General features: G+C 32.4%; 1 protein-coding gene and 1 pseudogene across 1 annotated transcript; both read left to right on the forward strand.

The window, feature by feature from the left end:
• The first annotated feature begins 3,000 nt into the window (after positions 1 to 3,000).
• On the forward strand, positions 3,001 to 3,615 carry LOC139881236 (vacuolar iron transporter homolog 4-like; annotated as a pseudogene).
• A 4,246-nt stretch (positions 3,616 to 7,861) lies between these two features.
• Positions 7,862 to 10,068, forward strand: LOC139881237 (uncharacterized). The gene is made up of 4 exons (XM_071865745.1): positions 7,862 to 8,245; positions 9,092 to 9,187; positions 9,308 to 9,356; positions 9,980 to 10,068. Exons 1-4 carry the CDS (start codon positions 7,862 to 7,864, stop codon positions 10,066 to 10,068), a joined length of 618 nt encoding a protein of 205 aa, XP_071721846.1.
• The last annotated feature ends 14,356 nt before the right edge of the window (positions 10,069 to 24,424 follow it).

The following is a 24,424-nucleotide window of genomic DNA, read 5'->3' on the forward strand; positions in this document are numbered from 1 at the left end:
AGAAAACGGAAAAAATTGTAATTCTACAAACCCTTGTGGAACTAATTGTCAGTTTATCATTGTCGTAATCTGATTAAGTAATTGCTCTGATTGTGAATGAGCTTTATTTTCAGTTTCGATCTCAAAATTTCACAACTTCCTGTTTTGCAAACAATATGAATTAGCAAATTGCAAACATTCAAGTAGCAAATTGGAAAGTATATATATTCAGGCACTACATTTACCAATTTAATCAAAGTCGAAGCACCTTATAAATAAAATAAACAAAATGTCAAAATCTATATATTCCCTTCCCAAATTCATTTCATCGCGAATTCGCGATTACAATTTCCCAACTCAAAAAGCAAAAGACAGTAACTCTAATCTCAATTTCATTTCTCTCTCCATCGCCATGGATCTAGAAGACGATCCAGACTCGTCTGTTATCACCGACAGCCGGACTGAGGAATTACCTAATTTGACGGAATGCCACGCTTGTGGACACCGAATCGACATTTGCAGCGACGGCACCATCGATGGTAAGAACCACAACCAGAAAATCCGTACTCTGTACAGCGATTGGCGTATCGTTATTCTTGGCGCCAAATGTTATTATCTTGTCGAATCCTCTCAAATCTGCTCTTACTGTTTTAAAGAATCGAATCATAGTCTTGGCAATTGCTTTCGTTGTAGCGAATGTTTCCGCTCTATTCACAGGGATTGTTTCCTTGAGCACAAGTCCGTGCCTCCATGGTCTTATTCTTGTCGTAGTAGCCCTGAATTTACGGTTTGTGTGGATTGTTGGCTACCTGAACCAGTTGTGAGTTCTCTAATTGTTAGGAAGAGCTATTCTAGGGTTTTAGGTGGGTTGAAGGGTGCCAATCACGTGGTGGAGACCGAGAATAGTGTCAGTAGTTCTGATGGCGATTCTGAATTGGACAGAATTAGTTTCACCGGGTCTTCAAGGGATGAGTCAGATAGTAGCTCGGACACGGCCGTTTCAGAAAATTTGTCTGTTGTTATGGCGTCAGCTCATAGTTCTTCGATGAATGCCGAAAGGACAAGACTTTTGGGAAGGGTTTATACGAGGAAGAGACTGAAGTATGGTAATTTCCAGGGAGAAGTGAGTGATGAAGTCTCGAAGATGGCTATTCAGTTGCAGACAGCCACTGATAGTTTTCTGCCTGAGAGCTCTAAGGATTTGTGCATGGTGGATTCTAATTCTTTGGATTTATCAAGGACTGGAGAATTTTATGGAAACATGGATAAGAATCATTTTGAGCATTCATTTTCTATTGGGGTTCAGGATTGTGCTTCTTCGTCAAAAGTGAATTGTTCCAGGCTATGGACAAACGTTTATCGTAGGAGGAAACTGGGTTATTTCAAACAGGGTAGAAGGGTTTATATGCAAAAGAGGTTGAAGAAACTTCAGCCATTTAAGAAATCTGATCATCAAATAGCAATAAACAAACATCAATTAAAGGAGGAAGGGGAAACATCTTCAACTAAGCCGGTAAGTTCTACTGTTGATGAAAACAGTGTGGACTTTGGATTGGAACCCTCTCATAGTACTTCTATAGCCTTTGCTGAAACATGTGATCGCTATCTCATGAAGTATAGAAGAAGGAAATTTGTTGTAAAAGTCTGACCAACTGATGAACTCGGTCATTTGTGAAGATTTCTCCTCGAACGTGCTGTTTCATTTTCTTGGCAAGAACCAAGTCAAACCGCTGAATTCAGTTGTGCTTCAACACTGTGTTTGTCTCTACAAGTTTGTGCTGTTCAGCAACTGATTCATGATGTTGGATGATCATTTAATAGCTTCCTAATACTAGTTGTAAGGATTCTTAAAATAGGTTAAAATATTCATAATTCTGAATAGTTCATGCTGGTGTGTTTCACTTGGATAGCATATCAATCTTGTAATGCTTTTGCAACAATGTTCTTTTGCAACAATGTCCATTTTGACCTGGAAGTGCTTGTGTAGGTACGGCCAACAATACTTGTAGAGAAATTTCGCTTCTCTATGCAATAATTGATCTCTTATCTTACGTGATATATAACTGATGCTCCTACCTAGAAGCTCCGATAGGAAGTTTGCTTTTGAAGATGAACTGCATCCTTCAAACAATGCTACAATTGGAATTAACTCATACAAAGATTTACTCATGATCGCAATTAATACAACGTGCCCTCGTATATAAACTTATCCTTATGTCATGATCGCTATGATTGTACTAGCGTATGATCATAAATAGTGTCAATGGCATTGGCATATGTAATGAAATTGGAAAGCATCGATGGCATATACTGTATATCACTATGTGTCGTCATTACTTCTTCTGTATGTAATGAGAATTATGCCTTGGCAGTTCATGTTGTCATTTCCTTACTAAACATGCAAACGGAGAAACTAGTGAAACTGGTTATGACAGTGACACTCAACTGAATGATCATAGGAAGAAATTGAGCACCCGTCGTCCGCCCCAGTCACCATCAATATAAAGCAACTATTAATTGACTATTGTTAAAGCACGAATGAAAGAAAAAGAGATCATGGATCATCCTTATATATAAAGAAAACACCAAATCCTTTGTTTCACATAGCCATAATGGGAATAGACCTAGCTGGGGTGGTCGTCGTGTGTACTACACACGTTCCCTAGCTATGTTATATCTTAAACTAATCAGTGCAGATATATTTACATAGTGGAGATACAACTTTCTTATTGAAAAGAGTTTAATATAACAATTTTCCTTTCGTGTGGAAGCCACACTTCACTTGTTGATTGTATATCAAGAGCATTCCTATTCATCAATCCATTTTCAGTAAAATAACAGTGTTTTCGTTTAAACTCATTCTCAAATTGCATGCCTTGTGGATATACTATAATTTATTTCTGACCTAACTAGTGAAAGTAACGACTCACAACTATGGATCTCTATGTGTCTTCCACAAGCAATTTGAATTCTATCTCTCATAATTAAACCATATTATACATTATAATTTGTCTTCACAAAATGGCAGCAATAGTTCAAAAAGACGTTTCGATTCCTAATCTAGAAATATCAAATGTTGAGAACGAGAGAAAATCCAACGATGTTAGTTCTGAAAGAGCACAATGGCTTCGAGCAGCTGTGCTCGGAGCCAACGACGGACTAGTCTCGGTTGCTGCCCTGATGATGGGGAGTTGGTGCAGTTAAGTCCGACATCCGAACAATGCTCTTCGCTGGCTTTGCTGGTCTTATTGCTGGTGCATACAGTATGGCAATAGGAGAGTTTGTCTCCGTCTACACACAAAGAGACATAGAAAAAGCTCAGATGAAGCGATCGGGAAACAATAATAATGACGAATTAGCTCAGAATTTGCCGAATCCAGCGCAGGCGGCAATAGCCTCAGCACTTGCATTTTCAGTTGGTGCAATAGTTCCTTTGTTGGCTGCCATCTTTATTAAGGACTACAACGTTCGTCTTTGGGTGGTCGTTGTTGTGGTGAGCTTCGTTGTTGTGTTTGGGTGGATAGGGGCAGTGCTTGGTCGGACAGCGGTTGTTAAGTCAAGTGCTAGGGTACTTATTGGTGGATTGGGATTACTTATGGGATGACCAAGTTGATTGGAACCACCGGACTTGATTAAAGTTGCCTTTTATAAAAAACTTATTTTCAAATTATATTTGTTTTCATATTTAATACTACTAGTCAGTGGGCCCCTCCGTTAGACGGAAAGTCGTACCTTTGAAAAATAATAATTTAAATATATCATATAATAATTATTTGTATTAAAAATTATTAAATATATGTCAAATATTATATCAAAAGAGAATTATTTTAACTTTATTTCAAAATCTACAATCCTATTAGAATCAAAATTTTATTTTGTTTTCAAAAATAATAAACGTAGCAAAAAATAAAATTACATATCTAGATTTGATTTGATAATAAAATTTATAATTGCATCTAATCAATTCAGTTTTTCCTATTGTTTGTAATATAAGATATTCTCATTTTAATTAAGAATGGAAAAAAATATAGTAAATTTTTATTAGGAATAATAGTTTAAACAAAATTAAAAATAAAATAATATATATTATATTTTGATCAGAAATATTTTTTAATAATATATTCGTTTGAATAGAAAAAAAGAGCATATATCCGTTTTAATTATAAATAGAAAAAAAATATAATGAATTATAATTAGAAAAATTATTAATTATTTGAAAAATAAAATGTATCCATTTTAATTATCAATAGAAAAAAAATATATAGTCGATTTTATTAGGAATAATAGCTTAATAAAAAATTAGAAAAATAATATATATTGTAATTTGATTAGGAATATTTTTTTTTTAAAAAATATGTCCGTTTAAATAGGAAAAAAGAATACATGTCCGTTTTAATTAAGAATACGAAAAAATAATATAATGAATTTTAAATAGAAAAAATTGTTTAATAAGAAAATTAATATATATAAAGTGTATTATAATTTTATTAGGAATAATTTTTTAAATAATAGATAAGAAATTGATTAAGAATAAAATTATTATATTAAAAAAAATAATTGGTAGAAATTTTATTAGGAATCATGATGTCTTTATTGTGTTTTGATTTCCTAATTAAAATAAAAAAAAAAATATCATTGACTTAAAATTGTAACTTAAAACCTAATTAAACTCAAATTCTAAAATACATGTGTCAAATTACTATTCATCAATAAATCGCCATGTATCGAATTTTGTTTTGACAATAAAATTTGCAATTGAATTTATAGTTGGAACAAATTGAAACAAATTTAAAATTGAAAAAGTCTCGCTATTGTCTATAAGATTTTGACGTCATTCTATAATAAAACGATCTATAATCAAAAGATCGAAAAGATATTATTTCAATATAATTTCGTTAGATTGCACAACAATAAAATGTTATTATGGTGGGAAAAAAATCGATCACAATAAAACAAAACAAAACTTCTCTTAATTAAAAAAAAATAAAAAAAATATAGTATATTATAATTTTATAAGGATTTTTTTAAAATAATAATTATTTGCATTAAATATTATTAAATTTATGTCAAATATTAGATCAAAAGAAAATTATTTTAACTTTAAATCAATTAGAATTATTTTGATTTTATTTCAAAATTTACAACCATATTAGAATTAAAAAATTATCTTTTTTGAAAAATTAGATATGTTAGCTTTAATTAATAATAGAAAAAATATATAGCAGATTTTTATTAGAAATAATAGTTTAATAAAAAGAATTTGAAAAAAAAAATTAATTTTGATTGGGAATACTTTTTTTTAGCAATATGCCCGTTTGAATAGGAAAAAAGGAATATGTGTCCGTTTTAATTAGGAATAAAAAATATATATAATAAATTTTAATTAGGAAAAATTGTTAAATAAATAATTAGAAAAAAATATAGTGTATTATAATTTTATCAGGAATATGTTTTCATTGTGTTTTGATTTCCTAATTAGAATAGGAAAAATCATACACTTAAAATTGTAATTTGAAACCTAATTAAACTTAAAGTTTTAAATGAGGAATGTAGTTTAATAAAAAAATTAGAAAAAATAATATATATTATTATTTGATTAGGAATAATTTTTTTTAATAATATGCCCGTTTGAATAGAAAAAGAATATGTGTCTATTTTAATTAGAAATAAGAAAAAATAATATCATGAATTTTTATTAGAAAAATTGTTTAATAAAAAAAAGAAAAAAATATAGTGTATTAGAATTTTATTAGAATTTTTTTAAAATAATGGATAAGAAATTGATTAGGAATAAAACTATTATAGAAAAAGTAATTGGTAGAATTTTATTAAGAATCATTATATTTTTATTGTATTTTGATTTCTTAATTAGAAAATGAAAAAAAATAATATCATTGACTTAATATTGTAATTGAAACCTAATTAAACTCAAAGTTCTTATATACATGTGTCAAATTACTATTCGTTAATAAAACGCCATGTGTCGGATGTTGTTATGTTAATAAAATTTGCAATTGAATTGCAATTGGAACAAATTGAAAAAGTCTCTCTATTGTCTATAAGATTAGTCGGTGGGCCTGTCAGTTGAACAGAAAAATTCGTACCTTCAAAATTTAATAATTTAAATTTATATCATATAAAAAATTATATACTAATTATTTGTTTTAAACATTATTAAATCTATGTAAAATATTATATTCAAAGAGAATTATTTTAACTTTATAGCAGTTATAATTATTTTGATTTGATTTCAAAATCTACAATCGTATTAAATTTAAAGTTTATTTTGTTTTCAAAATTAATAAACATAGCAAAATGTAAAAGTTATATATCAAGATTGATTTCATAATAAAATTTATAATTGCATCTAATCAATTTAGTTGTTCTTATTGTTTGAAAAAATAATACATGCCCATTTTAATTAAGAATAGAACAAAAATATAACGGGTTTTTATGAAGAATAATAGTTTAATGAAAATATATATATATATATATATGATAATTTAATTAGAAAGAATATTTTTCAATAATATGCGCTTTTGAATATAAAAAAGAAGAAGATGTGTCCGTTTTAATTAGGAATAGAAAAAAAATATATGAATTTTATTATGAATAATTTTTTAAATAATAGATAGAAAATTGATTAGAATTTAACTTATTATATTTAATTTTATTAGGAAAAATAATTGATATAATTTTATTAGGAATCATTATGTTTTTATTGTATTTTGATTTCCTAGTTAGAATAGGAAAAAAAATATCATTGATTTAAAATTAGAACTTGTTTCCTAATTAAACTCAAAATTCTTAAATATATTTGTTAAATTATTATTCGTTAATAAAACGTCACGTGTCGGATGTTGATTTGACAATAAATTTGCAATTAAATTTCAATTCAATTTACAATTAGAATAAATTGAAAAAGTCTCTCTATTGTCTATACTAGTCAGTGGGCCGTCCGTTGGACGGAATAAAAAAATTAGAAAAAAATAATATATATTATTATTTGATTACGAATAATTTTTTTAACAATATGTCCGTTTGAATAGGAAAAAAAAAAGATGTGTCTATTTTAATTAAGAATAGAAAAAAAAATATCATGAACTTTTATTAGGAAAAATTGTTTGATAAAAAAATAGGAAAAAAAATAGTGTATTATAATTTTATTAGAATTTTTTTTAAATAATGGATAGAAAATTGATTAGAAATAAAACTATTATATTAAAAAAAAATAATTGGTAGAATTTTATTAGGAATCATTATATTTTTATTGTATTTTGATTTTTTAATTAGAAAAGGAAAAAATATATAATTGACTTAAAATTGTAACTTAAAATCTAATTAAATTCAAAGTTTTATATACACGTGTCAAATTACTATTCGTTAATAAAACGACATGTGTCGAATGTTGATTTGTCAATAAAATTTATAATTAAATTGCAATTAAAATAAATTAAAAATATCTCTCTATTCTATATAAAATCTTTCTATTATATATAAGATAAGATATATATGCATCGCGTGTATGCATTTAAAATAAGGGTACTTGGAGCCAATTATTGTCGCTAGTCATGTTATGCCAATTATTAATGGAATTCCGAACGAATTATTGAACAAGAGAGTATTTGCGTTTCGAAAAAAAACCCTGTAAATTATTGGGACTTGATATCTTTCCAAATAAATATAGGGGTCAACTTGTCCGATAATTAAAAATATAGGGGGCAAGGCAGTATTATTTTGTCGTCATTGAGGTGAGAATGAGATTTTCAATTTAAAAAATGCGGCAAAAAGTCCCGCCAGTTCTGTACATTGAGCATTTGCAGACTTGGAAACAAATCACAAACAAACAACACTTTTACATTACACACATCAACACGCATTTATGGCAAAGAAGAGAGCGAACCAAACGACTTCTCGCTCGAAGACTTCGCCACTGTCACCGTTGCCGTCGCCGATTTCATCTCTTCCATTTGAAGATGACAAGTCCCCGGCCCCGAAGTCAACTATTCTGAACAAAACGACTTCTCGCTCGAAGACTTCCAATAAGAAAGCCCCGATCAGAGCCACAGCTCAGTTAGATTCATCACCTCTAAATACCTCGTCGTTTCATAGGAGCGGTAACGTGAACGTAAGCTCCGTGTCAGATCTGAAGAACCTGGCGTCTTCTCAATTGGACGATATGAAGCGCAATCTAATCGATCGATCTCATTTGGAGATCCTCAAGGAACTTGAATCTTCTGTTTCTCGCCTTCACAAGCGCTTCAAGGTAATATTCTATCTGTAATTTTGGATGAGATTCAAACTATGTTTGCGAGCTCCTTTGAGAATTGTTTTTGACGAATCACATAACTGATTACTGTAATGATTTGAAGTATCTGGTTTGTCACGTCATTTGATGATTCAAGTATTTTGTCTAGTACACTGAATAGTCCTTATGTTTTTTCAATTTTCATTTACGGTTTTCTAATATGTTTCGAGCAAACTCTAAATATTGATACTCGAGGATTGTGTTTAGACAGGAAACATAAATAAAATTAAAGATGATTTTAGCGGCTGTGAAACAATTTCATATGCATATTGATCTGTTGACAAGGCATCAAAATTTACTATGGACTTGATATTGTTGCAAATATTGTCTTTAAGCATACATTAGATTGTAATTGACCAGTACACCAATCAAATAAGTATATGTTTCTGTCACCAGTACTTGCAATCAGTGCAGCTTAAATGCTAAATTTCACTTAGAAGTGCTTCGTTTGCTCTTGAACTTTGTCTAGTGTATTATTTTTATCCAGAGTGTTTTTCACCCTTCGAAATCTAGTATACTCTAACGTCATAGCAATAGCATTTCTTTTAATGGATTAGATGTTAATTTTCTTCAGTGATCCTAAAACCGTTTGTATTTCTGGAAGTTCAACTTTCTGGAGACTGGAGTTTCATAGTACCCTTGCACTAGATTTATGACAGCCTAATCACATGATAAAATGGTGAATGATTCTGGCTATAAATATGCAATTCACAGATTAAGAAAGCTGTTGATATATGCTATGCAGCTGCAGAGTTCGTCAATAGACTAATTTTCTTTTGTTACTCCTAATTTCAATCTAAACAGATACAGACGCAGACATCTCAGCAACTAATGGATGAAGCAGAGAAGGATTACGCAAAGCTGTCTGAACGGATTAGTGAAAGTCAAGAAGCTATGAAGGTACTTAACGTCATATAGAAACATAATGATTGATGAGTTGGTTTGGGTTTATAATTTATTCAGGACTATCCCACTCTGCATTCTGGTGTGATTCTTTCTTCTTATTTGAGTGTTCCTCAGGCTTCATATGCAGAGTTCATGACAGATGCTCAAGCCAGCACTTCTCGTTGTATGTTCTTCTCACAAACATTCTAGTTACATATTTTGTGTTGCTGTTTTTTGGCTATTTAGTTGTCTGGTAGATGTCAAATTTTTACCCCTAGTTAGCAATTGTGATGGGGCACTGAGTTTTGAACTTGCAAATTGATGTCCTAGACTCAATTACATTATAAACTTGTAATTGGGTTGACACTATTGATATTCAATACAAAATGTTTTGAAAAGGATGCCTTTTCTCCTCATGTACTTGGTACACAATGACTTATTTATTTGGTAATAGGCTGCATATCAAAGGATAGTACTTTGTGCAAGAACCAATGTTATGGCTTTTGGCTTTGGTCAATGGAATGCCCTTGTATCTAATTACTGCCCCATGTTCAAATTTTTACTATTGTGGAATGCTCATCAAAACTCTATGCCATTTCTCGAAGTTTTATGATACGAAAAGGTCGATATTTATGCTTTACTTGCACTGATAGAAATGATCAAGCATAAGATATAAGACAACCGAGTATTCTTTCAGTTGAAGCCCATTCATTTCAAAGACGTGTCATGCAAAGTTTGTGATTTCCAGTTTATGATTCATCTTTCAGTCGATGCTCTGTAATATCTTATTCATTTTAAATATTACAGTGCTCAAGACATCCATCCCCGAGTTGTCGAAGTCTCTTGAGAAAGCAGTCGATGCTCTCCAGAGCCGATATGGGGTCCGCTCTGCGTAGATAAGACTAAATCATGGCATGCTACTGCAGTGTAAGTGATTGTTCTGTGTTTGTTTTTTACTTGTAGAAATTCTGGCCATTTGTTCATGAACTTGGTGAAATTTCCATGTTATGTTATCCGCATCTATCATATATTTTGAGTGTAAATTTGTACATGGATCTGACTTCTAGATTGCACTTATTCCACTGTTCATTCCAAATGACATGGTTTTAGATTGTTTCATATTTGCAGTCGAACAAACTTCATTTCAAGTTTATAGGACTATATTGTATTTCACACTAACATTGCAGGACGCTAGACCTTAAAACTAAATTCCATGTATATCTTCCGTTTTGTCAGGTCTCGATAACAGATTGACCCTCTCCTTCCCAATTACAGTATATCCTTTGCAACTACAAACAGAAGTCGTTAAATTTGTTGCACTCATTTACAATTTTACTTTTGTTACAATTTTACTTTGTTAGGACAAACTTTCAAGTGAATATCTATAATTACTCGAAATGTTTTGCTAGGCTCGATCGGTCCTTTACTATCGTTTGTATAAATGCAAATCTTTATGTGTAAAGAAAGTCGACCATATTTCAATCTTTCACTCACGAAGTCACAATTCCTTTATTCTCGTCACTATTCATCCATAAGCTAGTCATGTACCTAGCGATACATAGCAGAAATCAAATGAAAAAGAAAACAAAAAATAGTATTTATTTTTCAAGACCTCATAGCCAGAGTTAAAACTAGCTAGTAGTAGTAGCCTTTGTGTCTTCGAGATACTTCCCAACAGTCGAGGAGATGATCTTGAATGGCTCCGTTGAGAGCTCTGAAATCAAATTGGATTTGTTTTCGTCTACTTCATAGATTATGGTCGATATTATGATGCATGATTCCGAATCTTTGTCCAGGATTTCCAATCTTATTCCATAGTATAGGAAGCCCACGGCTAAGTGGCCTCCTTCAATTACCTCTGTTTCCTTGATACGTTTCTTATGATCAATTTTTGTAAACTTTTCCTTCATGTAACTAATTGGATATTTTCCTGTCACCAAGAAATCACTAACATTATAAGTATTATGAACCCATTTATTTAGAATATCCATTGGATATTCTTAATCATTATGATTTATCCTCTTACTATATATAATGTTTTCTACACCATATTGAGTTCTTTCTGTACAAATCATTTATACATGACTAAGAATTTTTTTCTTTATATTTTTTTCTATTGTTATTTTTTTTGTTCACTTACTATTGTTAATTGTTCTTAACACATTATCACCACAAGTCTCTATCAACTGTTGTTGTTTTGATTGATTTAAATTTGGTAAGTGGCATATTGTAAATCTTCTCTATAATATTTTATTGATGATATTTATAAAATAAACCAGAAGCCTAAAGGTGAAAGAAAAGATACAATGAATATATCTATATCTTATGAAAAGAAGAATAGATCGACTTCAAAACAATGAAGATAAAATCTCATTGTTTACATAAGGACGAAAAAAAATCACTTGAACTCGAAATCAAAGCATGAAGGGGAGGCTAAAATTAAATGTCTCAATATGATCGGTTGTTTGTGTGCGAAAGCCACTACCATTCAAATAAGAGAAAAATAAGTTGACATAAATGTGCAATTTTCGTTGTTAATTTGTCCGGTGAAATAACATACTTAGTTGTTGGTTTGGTATATTTACACGTTTGTCGATAATCAAATCTGAGATGTATTATTACGAAAAAAGAAGGAAGTACAATTTGCAAATGAAAATAGACAATTTAATTACACCGTAATTTCTTTGAGAAATTAATATGTGAATATTATTTTAACACAATTATAATAAATATTATTGTAGACTCTAGAAGAGCTACTACTATCTTCAGACAAATGAAATATATCCATATAGTAATATGATATCAATTGGGTTGTGGATAATTAAGGAATAAAAAATCAAGTATATGATTTTCTTTAAAAGAAAATATTAAGTGAGTAATTGAAAAGTTTACTATATCTTATATATATATATACACAGATCTTCCATTGCTTTAGAATATAAGTGGTTGCTTTATACATTATATTAAATTATCTGATCTATAATTTTTTTATTACATAAATTACATATTTGTAAAGGTCCGAAATCTTTTCATGTCTAGATCCAGAAATTTAAATATATAATTCATTATAAAATAATAATAACGAGGCTATAACTTTTCGTGTAAAAAAAATATACGAAAATAAGTAAAATATTACTTGACGATGTTATATTGTCGATTATAAATTTTCTTTGAGTAATATGTATATATATATATATATTTATTTATATATTTGAAATGATATCATTATTTTAAGATCAGGTCAGATTAACGTCAAATAAAGAAATAAATCAGGTCAGATTCGTAATGATCCAGATTGAATTACTAGGTATTTAACAATATGATCATAATATTACACGTCAAACTAGACAACTTGTGTAGATCATATGGATTGATATATATATATATATATATATATATATATGTTTAACGTCCATATTTGATTGACCTTCAATTAGAGAGAAAAAAATGCCAGAAGTTTATTTATCAAAAACACTTAAATTTCTCAAATTATATTATATTATATATACAGTCTTATGACAAATGATACAAATATTCATTCAAAATAAAAATTACGGAATGATTTGTATGTTCTACAACTTTTATCTAGTTTGTTTGGCCATGAGTTTCATTTGATGTTACCCAATGCGAACACAATTTGGCTACCAAATGTTAACTTTTATCTTTATTAATAGTTTTCAACACCTCAGGAAAAAAAAGCGCCTGAATGTGTATAATTATGAATAATATATTGTGTTCTTTTTTTTTTTTATTTGAAATTAACAGTGCTGTTCTTCTTCATTAGTTTCAGTCTTCGCAAAACTATGATCTTGGCCTTGCTTCTTTTGAATTTTACCAATCAAGCACGTTATAATAAGGCACTATATTTTAACGAAGATTGCAAGAAACCAGATTTCAATACTTTACTTGGAAAATAAAGTTGGCTAAATTATTTTGATGTCGATCTATGCATTAAATATATATTATTATATCCTTTTATAAATACTGATCTCCTATATATTTAATACTAACTGTTAAAGGATCCTGGTTGAAGTGAACATTTTAGTATTTAAGAATGGCACGCTTATTTGCTATCGGATATGAAAAGCGGCCGAAATGATAAAGAATTGGTTTCGGTTAGTGAGCATTTTGGTATTAAAGAATGAATGTAGAATTTTCAAAAAGCTTTCCCTCAATCGATCCTTTTTGGTAAATTATATTCCTTTCGTCCCAAATTAAATGTTAAAATAAACATAATATTATTTTTAAATTAGATGTAAATTTTGACAAGTTTAAGGAATATTAATTATGTTTTTCCATTATACCATCACTAGGGGTGGGTAAAGTCGGTTTCGGTTCGGTTATCTGAAAAAAATTAACCAAACCAAAAATATCGGTTATTGAAATTGATGAACCAAATCTGAACCATTTTAAAATCGGTTATATCCAAAAACCAACCGGTCGGTTTTGGTTGGTTTCGGTTTTAACCAAACTTTTCTCAAACTACAATTTTATAATATATGTTTGGCTTCTTGTTGCTTTGTGTACAAGGTAGCAAAGCTTACAATGGAAGAAATAGACTCTCCGATGTAGAATGAAAAAAGCAAGACATAAATGAAAACTAGAAAATTTCTGTAGAAGTTAAACATTACACTGCTCCAAAAATGAAAACTTTAAGCAAATCAATTCTAAACAAAAAGTTAAAAAGAGTGATGGAGAAGCTAAAGGACAGAATTGAGTGCTATTAAAATTTCTCAATTTATATCATACAGGAAAGACAGTGACGATGAAGAATAAGTGGCTAAACCAGCAGCTGAAGAGCCTAGCAAGGTTAAAGGAGGAAAAAAGAATGCTGGAGAAGCTAAAGGAGAGGAAGAAATTATAAGGCTTAAAAGTGTTGGCGATAGTTATGTTGTGGGGACAGTGACCCAGTATTATTACAAGAATTACAGGTAAGGCAATTGAGGGAATAAAGAATATTCCTTAATTTTGGTTATTTTCGGTTTTAACCGAAAACCAATTAAACCGAACCAAATTAACCAAAATAAAATGGATATTTTTTTGACAAACCAAAACCGAACCATTTTAAAAAACTATCCGAACCGAACCAAATCAATCGGTTTGGTCAAAACCATGGATTTGGTCGGTTATTGCCCACCCCTAACCATCACCACCTTCACCATCTTCACCCTCATATCCCCTATGTACTCTCCCTCACCAACTTCACCATTTTTACCCACATATCTTTCATGAGGATCTTTTAATCTATACAATCACAATTATGTTGAAAAATAAACTAAAAAATATGTTTTATTAGTTTGTGTGAAATCCCCTAAATTAGCATCTAATTTGGAACGTAGGATGTAGAAATTAATTCCTGTATTTTAATAAATGCATCCTGATGTTTTATTTTTGAACTAGAAGGTCCAAAATAGTTATATAGTTTCTAGTTCAGATTTTAGAGGTCTCGATGGTGTTTTGAGTGAGCAAAGAACTCACCGAGCCAACTTATCGAAGGGGTCAAAGATTCACAATCAACAGAAAGGAATTTACGTGTAAAATAAAAACTAACCTAATTTTAGAGATAAGAAAATCAAAATAAAGGATAGAAATGAGAGTTTAAAATCCTTTCAACTCAAATCGATGAATAAAGAGATTCTAAACACACATATCGAATACTACACATAGCTCTCAAACCCAAACCCCATTGAACGAAAAAAATAAAAGTAAATAGAAATTTTATGATTTTTAAAATCAACCCAAAAGGTTTGAGAATTTCAAACTAATTAACTCACAATTAAGATGAGAGTTTCTGACTAATTCATAACTAGGATAAATTTTTTTACACATTAACTAATTAATTAATTTTCCCTCTCTTACGATTCCCTTCTCTCTAAATAAATCAAAAAACCTACCTCCCCTTCCATGCCCTGCCACTGGCACCTTCGCCATTTTTCGGCGACGGTACATCCGGTGGTGGGGCTCCTTTTCTATATATTTAGTTTATTTCGTTTCCCCCCACTTAGATCTACCAATTTTGGTTTTTGGTTCCACCTTTCTACAATCCATTTCAATCTCCATCCTTCCTTTCCGGCAAGATCTAACCTCTCCTCCAACGAGTGGGCGGTGGAAATGGATTTTGGCCTCACAATAATCTTTCTGTACGAACCAAATGGGGTTGGGTGGTTGTTTCCTCGCTATTTCCGATAGCTTCCCCTTATTCCGGCGAGATTGGTTGGTTTCGGAGTGGAGGACGATAGTTGGTGGGCAGCGGTCGGCGACCAGCAGACTTTTCGGCTCCAATCGAATTTTTGTGCGAACCAGAAGGTCGGTGGTGTCAATTATGTGGTGTCTCCGGCGTGTGTTGGGAGGTTTCCGGGCAGCTGCGTATGATTGTTGGTGGTGAGGTGTTTTGCATTTATTTTAGGTTGTACTATTATATTAGTACTAGTTTATTCAGTATCTGGATTGGCGTATTGGTAGGTTTTAGGCTAGATTCCGGGTACTTAGCGATTCTAGTCCATTGTTATTGTTTGATAATTTTCACTGTGGCTTTGAGTCTTTTATTCGACTGTTTTGCTGTTGGAAGTTGTTGTCTCGATTTCAATTGAGAGATTGGGGAAGACACTGTCTTCAGCCTTTTCTCGGTTGGGATTCGAGCTTTACTCGGCCAAGTTTCTGGACGTTTTTACTCCAAGCTAAAGTCGATCTTTGGGGAAGTCTTGAGAAGTTGATCTGATCGAATCTTTTGAACAGGTTTGGACGCGCCTTTGGTAGCTTTAAGTCTATGACCCTCAAGCCATGTATCTCTTACTTTCGAGTAAAAAGATTTTATTACGGCCGACCTCTATACATAGTATTTTGGTCCTTGATTAACCAACCGATCGATGTCTCCATAATTTCTACTTTATGTATTGGTATGAGTTAAGTGTTTACAACACTCTTCTCACTTTGTAATCGCATATATTTATATGTTTTCATTATTAATTAATCAAATACAAATTATCTCGAAAAAAAAAAATTAAGATAAAAGGACTACAATTTTCTTTTAAAAATTTTCAAGTCTGAATTTTTATTCATGCAAAACAACATATTAAGTGGGTGCGCTACTTTTGTGAACAGTAGGACAGAGAGGTGAACATTTTTGAGTCGGACCGGCAATGGGATTGCCGGTCTTGCTAATTACGGATTAAGCTTAATTATGATCTTCCGACCGGCAATGCTATTGCCGGTCTTGTAAAAAAAAAAAAAAAAATACTAGCCAATAGAAAAAGGGAAAGAGAAGGAAAAAAAAAATACCTTGACCGGCAATGACATTGCCGGTCCAAGGTTTTGCTAATTAATCACCTTAATTAAGTAGTCCGACCGGCATTCTCATTGCCGGTCGGACTACAAATGTTCACCCGTCCGTCCTTTCGTCACAAAATGTTTACATGTATTTTTTAAAAAATTACATTTGTAATTTTCTGCATATTAAGTTTGAAAATCTTAAGAGGCCACATAATTTCGATCGGTCACTCATGCATGAACTCAATATATATATATATATATATATATTTAACTTTCATAGACATAGATACATCATATATGCAGGTGCGGAGCCAGCAAAATGATATTGACGGACTAAATTATAATTATCAAACTTTAAAGAAAAAAAAAATTTTAAAAAGGAGAAATTGTGTGTTCCAAAAGTAGAATCAAGCTCTAATGGATAGAGGTTTAAAGCTTTAAGTAGTTGTTCAATTGAGATACATTTCGCATATCGTTTTTTTTATTTTTGTATCGGGATTTATCGTAAGAAACGAGACGTATGTTTTATAAATTTAAAATATATAATATAAAAAATATATAACATATTAATTGCCGAATAAGTGAGAAAATAATTAACATTAATCATCTATCTTGATATAATATTATAATGTAATCAATTTAAAATATTGTACGTATTGAAGGATGAAAGACCAGAAAGCTTACGAGGAAAAAGGAATTCGAGTGTCGGAGCCAGAGAAAGTATGATATCTGGACTCAGGGAATCTCTAGGCTTATCTACATTGTTACAGAAAGAAAGCTGAGGAATTGAACATTACCGTCACTAAAAATAGTACTTGGTAGACAATTAGGGTCTGTTCAGTAAAGTCCGTTTTCTGAAATTTTTTGAAAATTTTCGAAAATTTTTCAAAAGATGGAAATTCTGTTCGGTACATACATTTTTCGAAAAAATTTCCAAAAATTTTGTGAAAACGGAGAGACTCTAAATTGGAGTTTTCCAAATAAAAAAATGAAAACTGAACTTCACCGCCACGAAATCGGCGCCCACCGAAGACGAGATCGATGCCGACCAGAGAAACCAGGCCATCGTCGTCGTATGAAGCCGCCTCCTCGTCGAATTCGCCGTTTGGACCAAAATGAAAAATGGGTAGGGAGGACCAAACTGAAATTGTAAGGCTAATTGGGAAGAGAGCAGAGAAGCCGTTCGAAGTATACCTGAATTTGAAGTTGTGTAGGCTGGAATTTGTGAGGGACAGCATCGAGCTGCTGGAATCAAGTGTGTGGGCTGAGATCCTCATAGCGTCACCGGCAGAGGGAGTAATTGGAGTCGTGAATGGGAAGGAGACCAAACTGGGTGATGAATTATGGAAGGCAAGGGAAGGTAGCTTGCCCGGCGTCGAAATTGAGCCTGATTGGTGGGTGCTTGAGTGTGAAAATGGTGGATTGAAAGAAGACAAAGAAGGAGCTGCCATTTCAGTCCACCATTTTCGAAGAAGGAAACCCTTAAGAAAGGAAGAAAGGAAACTGATGACCGAACGTATTTGTGTAAAATTTTTTTTTGTAGATAAAAATTGAAGTTTATGTAAAAAATGAAAATTTTCATTTTTTTATACTGAACAGGACCTTAGCTTGTTAGATTTTCCGGAATCAAACTAATTCTAAAATATCCTATCCGTCTCCTGTCTCCTGTGGATTTACCATTAACTATCATTTTTCTGGATTGCACGGGGAAGGAGATTAATAGTATAAAGTTTTAGAATTGGAGCTACAATTTGTAAGAAAGACGTAAATGATGTTATCATTCAAATATAGAACTACTATTATGTTAAGTTAAAAAGATCAATGATGGTTAAGTTCTCTGGTTTTCATCAGTATTGACTATATATGGAGAATAATTATAGGAAAACTGAGAATTGCAGGCAACATTTTGTAAGAGACGAAAATTGTGTAATAGATAAATATGTAATGTCCAGATAAAAGTTGTTTCTACTTTTCTACACTACACTACATTTTTTATTCTTTTTTGAGAAGTAGGCAAAATTCTGAACAAATGACGCCAATTCAGATTTTCATATCATAAAATTTGCAATAGATTAAAATTGAACTGAAAAGGCAATCATCATATTATCAAAGCCAATGAAAATCTAGGAATGTATGCAGTTTAGTTACGCACAATATTGTGAAAAGGTAGAAACAGAAAGAAATTGACATTTTGTACTATTGGCAGTATTATTTGTCTCAAGAATAAAGTAGAAAAGCACTTCTATGAATCGACGGCTCTGAAAATGGTCAGGATTGAAAGAACCAGATTGATAATGTCTAGATACAGACAGATGGCAGCCCAAATGTAGTCAAAACGGGTCTGAAAATAGTCAGGAGAGAACTAACCAGATTGATAATGTCTAGATACAGAGAGATGGCAGCCCAAATGTAATCAAAGAGGCCACCAAGGGAACAGAAAAAAAATCCTGACTTCTCCGAGTTCAACTCTGCCAAATCGGACAGGTTTGATGGAGAGCGAGCCATCGTTCAATGCACCTGCGGTGAAACTTGTGCAGGCATGGCCAAAGAATCCATTATGTCATGACGGGTATCCGAAATCGATAGTAAATGGCCCAGATATATAGGACAGCTTTCTATATTCACCACTCTCTCAATGTCGTCATATAGTCCCGCAACATTTGAGGTGAGCAGAGAATGAACATTAGTGGTAAGGGATCAGTGAGAGATTTGGAGATACAAATAGAAAGAAAATTTTTTATTTTTTGTCCAAGTCAGGAAAAATTATACCTACCTACAAACTATGGAGAGTAAGAAGAGGAGACATGATATTCAAAAAAAGAAGAGGAGACGTAGAATGAAGAGCGGCATAGCTTGAACTAGATTAGAATTTGATAATCGAGTTCCCTAATTGAGGGCTTCAAGATATTGCCAACTTCAGAGAAGAACTCATATAAAGTTTGTAGTAAAATGAGAACGAAGGATAGTCTGAACAATCTAAAAGGTATACAAAATAAGAATACATATATATATATATATATATATATTGGCAAAAAATTGAAATTTACTATGCATGAGTGTCACCGACTCGAAATTCATCTACTTAAAAAAAATATATATATGTCATCCTTCTTCTTCTTCTCTCCAGATAGACGGTGTATACCTCAAATGCAGCAAAATACATGTACCCCATGCATAGCAAACCTAATGATCATTTTAGAAGAAAATATGCATGTTCTTTACTTTAGTTAAAAGTAAAAAATTTATGTGGGAGCCTATAAAGTTTAGTCCGGTGTAGGTAAACCATGGATGGCGGCCGAAGGTGATTCGGTGATTCGGAGAAGACATGTTGTTCGGTGATTCGGAGAAGGCATGTTGCACATAAAGTGTAGAATGTGAGCTTCCAAATTACTATTTTCCTCTTCCTAGATTTCTTAAATTCAATGCATTGAGATGTGAACAATTTTTCACTATTGCAATGCATGAACAATCTTTCACTATTCTCCTCTTCCCATGAATTGATATGTGAACAAGTATTGAGATGTGAACAATTTTTCACTATTGCAATGCATGAACAATCTTTCACTATTCTCCTCTTCCCATGAATTGATATGTGAACAAGTATTGAGATGTGAACAATCTTTGAGTATGATCGATATGCATTTTGATACCGTCTTGAAGGTCCATGAACTTCAAGATTAAGTTCAACAAAAATTAAAATTTAAATTAAATTTTTAAGATAGTAGATTTTTGATTAAGATATAAATAAATTCATGCTTCGGTGAATCATCGATCTAGATATACACATATGCCTAATAAACAAGCATTCTCTATCCTTTAACTCGGTCTGAATTCAAACGTAGTAGTTGAAATTTCAAAGCATTAATTTAGAGAAGCTGAGTGATGGCGGAGCACCTTGGTCGCGTTTCCGATTTGTTGATCGTGATCGAATAAAGGGTCTAGGCTGCCTGAATTTTCGTCTATCTTGGAAATCTTGGGAAAAGTCCATTCATCGAGGTATGTTTCAAATCGGATGTTGTGTTATGTATGGAAAAGGGCTGGTCCAACTTGGGTCAACAGAAGTCAGCATTGGTCAATGTTAGGCTGCACTTAGACGCACGCCAGTCAGTTTCTTTGTTCGGGGACCAAACTGTAATTTCGCCCAAATCTGAGGGTGTCTTATAGTTTCTGCTTATGTTCTCTTTACACTTTTATTTATGTATTTCTGTTTTAGTCCTTAAGCTTTATTTCGTATTTACGAGGGCATGTCCTCTTTTATCTATATATATATGCTTGTAATGAACAAAAAAAAAAAGACTTGGATGAATGAAATTATGGAATTGCTTGTTTAAGCTTCTCTATGTAAAAGTTAGGGTTTATTGGCTTTGTGCCTTCTTCCCATTGTATTTTATTTCATTAGTTTAACTGTAATTAAAACATCAAACCGAATCACCTCTATCCTTCATTCTCTGCCACCGTCGCCCTTCTTGACAACCACCACCATCACTGTCTTCTCCGACCACCATCTATTTCCTCTCCAAAAATCATCTCTTCTTCCCAAAAGCTCTTTCCTTTCACGCCATAATCGCCGGATCCGAGCTCCCCCCTGCTTTTCCGACCAAACTTCGGTTCAGGCGACCTCCGTGCGCCATCACTGAGAAGAACAATTCATATCTCATGTCTTGGCCTTAATAATCTCCCATCAATTTAATTATATATCCAAATCATTTTAAAAAATCAAAATATTATTAAAACTATGGCTAAACCATCAATTTACTATACTATCTTATAATTCATTTTTAAATTCTTAATCATCTTTAAAATTAATATTCTCATCACTATCATTCAGAATTATGAAGTCTCAATATCTTTATTAGATTTATCAGCTATATTTTTTATTACTTTAGTTAACGACACACACAGTCCGTAGTGTACAAATTAAAAGGAAAAAATAAATAAAAACCATTTATTAATTTCCAATAGATCACCATAATGATAGATTTAATTAAGTAGTAGTAGTACCACTTTCGTCACTGATGAACAAACTCATTGGATTTATTATGCAAAATATAAGAGGTACATGAGTTTGTTTATCATGCCTTGTTACTGAGATACTTTTCAATAGTCTTCATAATAATCTCGAATGGCTTGGATGAGAGCATGAAAATCAAATCCGATTTATTTTCGTCGACTTCATAGGTTATGGTCGATTTTACAATACATGATTCTGAATCTTTCTCCAATATTTCCAATCTTGATGTGTATGAGTGGAAGCCTAGGGCTTTGTAGCCTCCTTCAACAATCTCTGTTTCCTTGATACGTTTCTTATAATCAGCCTTTGTGAACTTTTCCGTCATGTCACTAACAGAAAATTTTCCTGCCATCAACAAATTACATTTCATTTAACTGTGCAATTAGTCTTGACTGTAATTTTTTTTGGCAAATTTACACATTGTTGACGCGAAAGTAGTCACTAATTAATAATTTTATGTACAGATTTAATGGGACGTGTTAGATATATGATGGTGGGAATGTAACCTTAATTAGTATTCGAAGCGCATTTACTTGTGAAACTTACTTCTACTTAAATAATATATACTCATGAGTAGAATATTTAAAACAAGGTTTTTATAATTGAATCATTGTGAGCCTCCCATTAATTTAGGAATATTAATCAATGAAAAGTTTTTTTATATATTACTTAAAAATTAATTATTTTCTTGAATATTCAGCAAATACTGTAAAAAGAATTTTTTTGAAGAGATGTGTTGTTTCAGTTTTATTTTTTAAAAAACCAATCTTGCCTTTTGCGTACAACACCTTTTTTTTTTTTCGTTCAACACTTTTTTTTTGTGCAACATTATTTTTCTTGGTATTTTGAACCTTCTCTACTTTTCCTTCTTAATTTTGAGTGCAATCTATCACCACATATAGATATTAAAGTTAGAAATTTCTTTTCTAATTACTTTTTTTTTCTTCTTCGAATATTTTACTTTCCATGCACATTTCTCCATAAAAATCAAAAAACCTCTCCTAATAATATGTATGCTGATTTCACTTCTCAGTTTTGTTATCATACAATCAAAAAATTGATTGTTTATAATAAAAAAGTTGAATTTTAAGTTCACAAAAAATTTGTCCATGAAGTCCGTGACAACGCAACGGATACTACGCTAATTTCTAGTTATAAGGATATATAAAACTAATTAATTTACCTTATGGGAACGTAACCTTCACAATTGTGCCAACGCCGCCATCACCCTCTACAACTTCAACTTTGCCAATGATATCACTAAGTTGTTCATTGACTATCTTTCCGATCTCCACTCCTGAAAATGTCTTCCATACTCTGGTCGCCGGATGGCCATCAGAGTTTCCACGGAGAGCTGATCTTTCAACATTTCAATATCAAGAATCGTTCTTCCACCTCTCTACAACTCAGATGATAGATGGTTTAATACAGAGTGGCTAGGCTAGGATAATTAAAATGCATATGCATTATGCACGTCGATATAGAGATGTAGCAATTATATATTTAAAGTTTGGAGTGCGCGTTAGGTTTTCATTTTTATTAATACAATAGGAATTTGATTGGAAATTTCTGTATAATATTATTAAAACAAGTTGCAGTACTTATACTAAATTACAATAGTGAATTGAAAGTAAAAGACATCTATTCTGTTTACACTTCTATTCTATGTGTTTCTGTAATTAATAGATATTTAACTTTCGTAATGCATATCAGGTAGCATAATACACATGGGCTTCAAACAAGTGTAATGGGCTTCAAACAACACCAAAGCCCAAGGAGAATGAGCTCTGTCAATGGAATGAACGGGATTAGCAGAATGAGCTCTGTCACGCTCCCTCAAGGCGGCGAAGCTTGCGAACGCCGAGCTTGAATTTCATATCAAGAAACGGACGACGCGGCAAAGGCTTGGTGAGAGTGTCAGCATACTGATCGGCGGCGGAGACGTGAGAGACGCGCAAAGCTCCGTGCTGCACCTGATCTCTAACAAAATGGTAATCAATAGTAATATGTTTCATTCTGGAATGGAAGATGAGATTGGAACTTAATTGAGTGGCTCCAATATTGTCACAATAAATGACTGGGCAAGTAGGAAGATTCACACCCAATTCGGAAAGAACATTGCAGACCCAGTTTACTTCAGCAGCTGTGATTGCAACGGACCTGTATTCAGCCTCCGTGGATGATCGAGCAACTGATCGTTGCTTCTTGGAGCTCCAGGAGACAGGATTTCTGCCCAAGAAGACAATGAACGCTCTCGTTGACTGATAGTTGTCCTTGTCTCCTCCCCAATCTGCGTCCGAGTAAGCAGTAACAGGTAATTGAAGAGTGTGGTCCGCAAAGGCATGGAGGTGTGATGTCGAGTCTTTGTAAAATTTAATGCCTTCGTCAATCGTACCAACCAGGTAACGAAGGAGACGCTTAACGGCTAGCCAGTGGTCTGTCGTCGGTGCCTGATTGAACTGAGCTAATTTGTTGACAGCAAAGGCGATGTCCGGCCGTGTGAGTAGCAGGTATTGTAAACTTCCTATGACTTGTCTATATTCAGTCACATCTAATAATTGAGTGCCTGATTTTTGACTAAGAATGGGACCAGTGGCCATAGGTTTCATTATAGGTTTAGCATCCAACATCTTGGTATCCTGTAAAATATCCAGGATGTATTTCCGTTGAGATAGAAATAGACCCTGGTTATTATGAATAACTTCCACACCAAGAAAGTAGGATAACTGACCTAAGTCCTTTAGAGAGAATTTCTTAGCCAGTAATTCGATAATGTAGTCACCAAAGCTGAATCACTTCTTGTAATCACAATATCATCAACATAGACAATTAAGTAGGTGATAGCAGAACCTGATGAATGAATGAACAGTGAGGTGTCAGAATATGCGTTTCGAAAACCAGTAGCAAGTAAGAACTGGCGCAGGGCTTGATACCAGGCCCTGCGAGCCTGTTTTAGACCATAAATGGCCTTC

The sequence above is a fragment of the Rutidosis leptorrhynchoides genome, unplaced genomic scaffold, assembly GCF_046630445.1.
Source record: "Rutidosis leptorrhynchoides isolate AG116_Rl617_1_P2 unplaced genomic scaffold, CSIRO_AGI_Rlap_v1 contig133, whole genome shotgun sequence".
NCBI lineage: Eukaryota > Viridiplantae > Streptophyta > Magnoliopsida > Asterales > Asteraceae > Rutidosis > Rutidosis leptorrhynchoides.

Coding starts and splice junctions, on each gene's coding strand:
- LOC139881237 (XM_071865745.1), top strand. CDS start 7,862: ATGGCAAAGAAGAGAGCGAACCAAACGACTTCTCGCTCGAAGACTTCG. Junction 8,246..9,091: donor GCCTTCACAAGCGCTTCAAG/GTAATATTCTAT, acceptor CAATCTAAACAG/ATACAGACGCAGACATCTCA. Junction 9,188..9,307: donor AAAGTCAAGAAGCTATGAAG/GTACTTAACGTC, acceptor AGTGTTCCTCAG/GCTTCATATGCAGAGTTCAT.